A 7,045-nucleotide genomic window follows, 5' to 3' on the forward strand; every position below is an offset into this window, starting at 1 on the left:
ATAATAAATATATTTAAAAAAATAAATAAAATAAAATGCTGTTTATGCACCAATAAATGAGTCCAAGGTCCAGTAACAAAGGTTTGTGGCCTATAAGTTAGTGTTGCTCTGCAGCGTCTCATTCATCATGAGTGTTGGACCTTCTAGAACTGAAGTTACAAGTGGTAGTGAGCCACCTGACTCAGTGCTGTTGATTGCCGAGCCACTTCTCCAACCCCCAGAAAAGTCAGGCTTTATAATAATAATTAACTTTGGGATAGAAGTAGCAGTGAGATCAACCATTGGTTGAACTGTAGATTATTTAAAAGTCTCTTAGACTTAATTTTAAAAATGGCTGTGTTATCCATGGTATAGAAGTTTTCCTTACACAGATTTCAGGCAGACATGCAGACTTGTTACAAAACATTAAATTCTAATTGGCATCGTGGTATACAATTTTAATTCCAGCTCTTGGGAGGCAGAGGCAATGGATCTCTATGATGAGTTCAAGGCCAGCCTGCTCTACTTAGTGAGTTTTGGAGCTACATAGTGAGCTATCTCAACAGAAAACAGAGCTAAGTTGTTTGTTTTTTGCCTGAGTGTATGTCTGTAAGGTTGTCAGACCCCTGGAACTGGAGTTACAAACAGTTGTGAACTGCCCTGTGGGTGCTGGGAATTGAACTTGGGTCCTCTAGGAAGAGCAGCCAGTACTCCTAACCACTGAGTGGCCTCATTCCATTTTCTTAATGTAAAATTAAGAGGGTTAAATGAAATAATTTCAAAGCTTGGTAATCTCTAACTCTGAAACAATGTACTCCTTCATTCTTCAGAGAGAAGAATACTTTTTCTTAGAGCAGACAAAAGATATTCTTGGCATGTGAAACTAGCATTCTTGTTCTTTAAAATAATTATTACAAGTATTTATTTGTGTGGGTGTGCATGTGTTCTATTGTGTTTATGGAGGCCAGAGGACAACCATGGAAGCCATTCTTCTTTTCCACTGTGCTGGTCCTAGAGATTGACAAGTACCTTTACCCATTTTTACCAGCCCTCAAAATGCTTTCACTGTTCAATAGAAAGAAATTGAATTATAATTGAAATCCCATTGGTTTTGAGTGGGGATGTTGAGGCAGCATCTTATGTAGCTCAGGCTGGCCTTCAGCTCCCCTGTGTAGCTGAAAATAATGGCCTGATTATTCTCCTGCCTTTGGCTCCTAAATGCTGAGATTACAAATTTGTACCACTACCACTTTTAAAATCCTATTACCTTTAAACCTCAACTTACCAATGTTCAGAACCAAATAGTTCATTATAAACAAGCATCCCCCATCCCATTTTATCTGGGGTCTAATAAGACATTCTATCACTGAATTATACTCTGTTCCAAAAGGTACATTCTTTTCTGCTTAAGGCAAAATCTCTTTTTATAGCCCAGGCTGACATCATGCTCACAGCAAAGCAGTCCTGTCTCCACCACCCAATGGCTTGATTACAGGCCTCTGCCACCATTTCAAGCTTCATGTTACATTTTCAGTATAGTACACAGATTTTATCAGCTAAAGTAAGTAAAGGTATATCGTTGAAATTTGAACATTTCTGGGGTTGCTTTTTCCCCCCAAGCATTCTTGTTTTGCGTATTTTTTTTTTGTTGGACATTTTTCTTTCTAGTACAAAGTTGTAGTCTTGTTTGGATAGAACTCCAGTTGACTTAAATGGTAGAAACTGGTATAATCCAATTGTAGTCTTTAAAATACTGTTTGTGGCTAGAGAGTGGTTCAGTGATTGAGGGCACTGGATGCTCTTCAGATGACCAAGGTTCAGTTCCCAGCATGATGGTGGCTCACAACCATTCAGAAAAACTCCAGTTTGAGGGGATCTGATGCCCTCTTCTGAACTCTGATTAAAAAAGAAAATGCCACTGGTGGCAGTGGTGCACACCTTTAATCCCAGCACTCGGGAGGCAGAGGCAGGCAGATCTCTGTGAGTTCGAAGCCAGCCTGGTCTGCAGAGCTAGTTCCAGGACAGGCTCCAAAGCTACAGAGAAACCCTGTCTCGAAAAACCAAAAAGAAAAAAGAAAAAGAAAATGCCTATTCTTCCCAACCTAAAAGGAAACTGGAAAGCTACCAAAAAGCTGAAAATAAGTTAACATGAAAGTAGGGAGATAGATATTTATTAGATAGCCATTATTTATGTAGCACTAATTCTCCGGACAATCTTCAGTAGCTTTGTTTTAAGACTTATTTCTTTTTGCTTTTAATTCAGAGACAGATAGGTCTCAGTGAGTTGAAGCCATCTAAGACACTGTCTCCAAAAACTAAATATATACATTTATATATACAATTTTAAATATTTGTTTGTAATTGTGGGTATGTGGATGTGGAGTCCAGAGGAGTGAGTAGGATTCTCTAGAGCTTGAGTTACAAGAATTGTGAACCTCTTGCTGTGAGTGGAACTGGTCAAGAGCCACTTCAGCCACTGAGCCATGTCTCCCGTCTAGTAGTTTGTATTCCTCCTATTTTACAGTTGAAAAACATGGTCGGTGAGGGGGAATCCCTTACTCGAAGACATAGAACTACTTTGTGGCAGAGCCCTGATTCAGTTTAGTTCAGTCATCTGAGCTATGTTGAATTACGTTGTATTTGCTTACGTTTCTGGTAGTTACTGTCCACTTGGAATTTAAATAACAGTTTAAATCTAGGGCTCTCTGCAGCTCAGTCCACCTGACTCTTGACCTTCCTGCCTTTGCTTCTTAGGGGCTGAGGTGAGGGGTGTGTAGCACCCATTTCTGGCTGTAGTAGGATTTTGACAAGACTTTTGTTTTGGCTAGCAATAAATAGAACATTGCATGACCTTGTGTTCTAGTAATCCTCCTCTTAAATGTTGGGCTTCAGCTTGCTGTTTGACAAGAACAAGTTCATTAAAAATATATTTTAGCCATAGTACAACAAGCATCCAAGTACACTTCTCAAGTTCCTTATATAGAATGCTGTATATGACCTGTGCACATTCCCCTACATACGTCAAAGTCAACTCCAGATTTTATAGTTTTTCGTGGAACAAAGCAGAAGACAGAATTCCATTGGTTAGGTATGATGGTACCCTTCTGTAATTGGAAAAGGGGCAGCAGGAGGAGTCTGAGTTTGAAGTCAGCTTTTGTTGCATAGTGAGATTCCTGTCTCAAAACAAAAAGCAGTTGGTGGCACACGCCTTTAATCCCAGCACTCGGGAGGCAGAGGCAGGCGGATCTCTGTGAGTTCGAGACCAGCCTGGTCTACAGAGCTAGTTCCAGGACAGGCTCCAAAGCCACAGAGAAACCCTGTCTCGAAAAAAAAAAATCAAAACAAAAAGCAAACACCCAAGTTAGGCATCCTCACAACTATCTAACTCCATTTCCTAGGAATCTGAGAACTGTTCTCTCTGGGTACCAGAACACATGTGGTATGCATGCACATACGTAGATAATGTACACATACATTTTTTTTAAAAATCCCTTTTTTATTAAGATTTATTTATTATGTATATAATGTTCTCCCTGCATATGCATCTGCACGCCAGTAGAGAGCACCAGGTCTCATTATAGATGGTTGTGAGTTCCCATGTGGTTGCTGGGATTGAACTCAGGTACTCTGGAAGAACAGCCAGTGTTCCTAACCTGAGCCATTCTCCAGCCCCATCTTTTTTTAAACATCTTTGATGACAGTAAAAAAAAAAATTTCTTCTAAGGCTTAATCTTATCATAATTTGGGAGCATTATAACATAACTATATCTTAAAAACTGGAGCTGGAGAGATGGCTCAGAGATTAAGAGCACTAACTGCTCTTCAAAGGGTCATGAATTCAATTTCCAGCAACCACATGGTGGTTTACAACCATCTACAATGGGATCTGGTGCCCTCTTCTGGCGTTCAGGCAAACATGTGGACAGAGCACTGTATATATAATAAATAATTTTTTAAAAAAATTTTTTTTTTTTTTGCGCCAGGCAGTAGTGGCGCTCTCCTTTAATCCCAACACTCGGGCAGAGTGGAGTGGATCTCTGTGAGTTTGAGGCCAGCCTGGTCTACAGAGAGAGTTCCAGGACAGGCCCCAAAGCTACAGAGAAACCCTGTCTTGGGGGGGGGGAGAGAACAACACTTTTTCCTAGCAGTAATTTTGCTTTATCAAGTATAAATATTATGTATATAACAGTAAAAATAAAACATACGTGCACACACCTCCCTTCCCCCAAAAAAGAGGGTATGACTTTAATCGTAGCATTTGGGAGGCAGGAGCAGGTGGATCTCTGAATTATAGGCCAGCCTGGTCTACAGAATGAGTTCTAGGACAACCAGGACTACATGACAAAGCTGTGTCTCAAAAACCAAGAATTAAAAATAGCAGCCAGGCATGGTGTCAAATACCTTTAACCCTAGTGCTGGGGAGACAGAGGCAAGAGAATCTCTTGAGTTAGAGGACAGCCTTGTCTATGTAAGCAAGTTCCAGAACAGCCACGACTGTATAATACAGAAGCGGGGAGGGAGCTAAAATAACACTTATAATTTTCACCCACAAATATAAATGCAACTTTTCTCTCACACCAACCACTCCCCAAAATCACCGCACACAGACTTAACATTTGTTTTTAACTAGTTTTTGTGACTTAACTGATTTCTATTAATCTGTGTGCTGTCCCAGGGCTCGCTTACCTCATGAATGTTCTTTCCATGCTGCTTCTCTGCATCTTTGGTGATTCCTCACACTCCACCCTTGTACCCAGCATCCTAGTCTGGTTCTCCTGCCCAGTCCCTTCCTGCACAGATATAACCAGTGAGAGTAACACATATTTACAGTGTACAAGATTGTTTCCGCATCAGTGTATAATAGATGTATATGGAATGTCTGTATAATGAACATGTATGGTGAGTGGCCCTGGTTTCCTGTTCTGTTCTTGGGAAGGTAGGAAGTGTAAAGCTTGGGAAGAACAGTGTTTAAGCTGTCACTGAGGTAAGTAAGTGGTAGAAGTTGGAGAGTTGGTTTTGTCTGTTTGTTTGGATTTCTGTTATTGATGTTTTGAGGCAGGGTCTCACAGAGTTTGCCTGGCTTCAAATTCATATATATTTGCCTGCCTTTCTCTCCCAAGAACTAGAATTAAAGGCATGCATCCCTGGCCTGAGAACTACTGTTTGTAAAACTAAAATGTGTATTCTGGTGTCTTGGAAGTCATACTTTTTTTTTAATTACCTATATTTGTCTTTTTCTGCAGAAATAGAAAGGTCGTGGATTACTCACAGTTTCAGGAATCAGATGATGCAGGTATGTTTGTATTTCTACAGTCTTGCTGTACTGACCGAACTGTCAGTTTATGTGCGTTCTGTCATGCTTTAAAGGTCTCTTATTTAAAAGTACCCAGTGATCTGTGTCAAAACGATGTGAACTCGCCCATTTTCCTGGAGATAAGGTCTGTTATTGTCCTTGAACTCAAATGCTCTTGCCTCACAATTATAGGGTTGAAGGTGTGTGCCACTATGCCTGGCGCTTAGCTTTTTCTGTAAATCATTGAAATAAACACCTGATTTTTTTTCTTATCTGGTTTTAGAATCCAAAGGTTAAATGTCCAGTAATTTGCAGTGTTTATTTATATAAAATACCCACTGCTAGCTAAGCCCAATAGTATGAGCAGATAGTCCAGCTATTTAGGAACCTGAGACAGAGCACATGAACCCAGAAATTCTAGACCAACTGTGATATTGCAAGACCCTGATTCAAAAACAAGAAAATTGTGCTATTGTTGCAATTATTATCACTGTAAAATCTCTGCCTAAGAATTTATGCTGTTTGTATAATGAAGTTAGATGGGTCTTTTTATTACCTTATTTTACTTGAATATTTTATTTTGTGTTTTGAGTGTTTGCCTGTGTTTGCGCCTGTGCACCAACTGTGTGCCATCCTGATCAGATCCTGAAACTGAACTTATTGCCATTTTAGCTGCTGTATGGGTGCTGGAAGACCAACCAGTGGCTTTAATAATGTACCCTTTAGGAAGGCTTGGAAGATATGTAGAAGAATTAAAAACTATATAATATATATATAATTCTGTCTCTGAAGTAATACCAAAATCAATTGCTTGTGCTACTTGCCAGGAACTGTTCTAAATGTATATATTTATTTAATAGGTTGTTTTTTGGAGCAATACTGTTAGGAATTTTCTGTTTCATTTTACAGCTAAGGAAACTGAAGCATAGTTGATACATATGTCCCTTAGTTGACATGTAGCTGTTTTGACCTTTATCTTTTTGATTTTCATCTTTTTAAAATGTAGTTAAGGAACAGCAATATATAATTCAGCAGGCAAAGACAACTTGAATTTGATCTCCAGAATACAAATGGTGGAAGGAGAGAACCAGTTCCCACAAGTTGTCCTGTCTTGTACATGCATAACCTGGCAGGCATGCCTACACACACTATAAATGTTTGGTGGTTTTTTGTTTTGTTCTTTTAATGTGGTAGAGGGGTCATTTTTGATTTTTCAAGACAGGTTTCTCTGTGTAGTCTTGGCTGTTCTGGAATTCACTCTGTAGACCAGGCTTGCCTCAAACTCACAGAGATCTGCCTGCCTCTGCTTCCTGAGTGCTGCGATTAAAGGCATGTAGGCATAGGCATGCTTGATGTTGTTTTTGTTTTGTTTTGTTATTTTTAAAAAGCAGAAGATGGTACACTAGTTAAAAAATGTACTGCTGTTGCAGAGGACCTGAGTTCAGTTCTCAACATCCATTAGCTCATGTGCACATAACCACATACAGCCTACACAATCACATAATTAAAATAAATATTGCTGATAATGGTTAGGATATTCTGCTAAGGAATTCATAATGAATCCAGCAACTTAAGAATTGCTAAGTCCCAGAAGACTAAAGTTTTAGGTATCCAGGGTATATTATATATTTGTTATTTCAGTTTAAGAATAATTTGCTTGGGGCTGGAGAAATGGCTCAGAGGTTAAGAGCACTTCCTGCTCTTCCAAAGGTCCTGAGTTCAATTCCCAGCAACCACATGGTGGCTCACAACCATCTGTAATGGGGTCTGGTG

At 39.5% G+C, this 7,045-nt stretch overlaps 1 protein-coding gene across 2 annotated transcripts in view; it reads left to right on the top strand.

Moving 5' to 3' along the window:
* Window positions 1-7,045, top strand: part of Nucks1 (nuclear casein kinase and cyclin dependent kinase substrate 1) — a 29,884-nt gene that overhangs the window by 7,091 nt on the left and 15,748 nt on the right. For both annotated transcript variants that reach the window (XM_005348333.3, XM_005348332.3), the window contains exon 2: window positions 5,223-5,272. In XM_005348333.3, coding sequence (XP_005348390.1) covers window positions 5,223-5,272 — 50 coding nt within the window. The remainder of the gene's footprint in view (window positions 1-5,222; window positions 5,273-7,045) is intronic.

The sequence above is a fragment of the Microtus ochrogaster genome, chromosome 6 (genome assembly GCF_000317375.1).
Source record: "Microtus ochrogaster isolate Prairie Vole_2 chromosome 6, MicOch1.0, whole genome shotgun sequence".
Lineage (NCBI taxonomy): Eukaryota > Metazoa > Chordata > Mammalia > Rodentia > Cricetidae > Microtus > Microtus ochrogaster.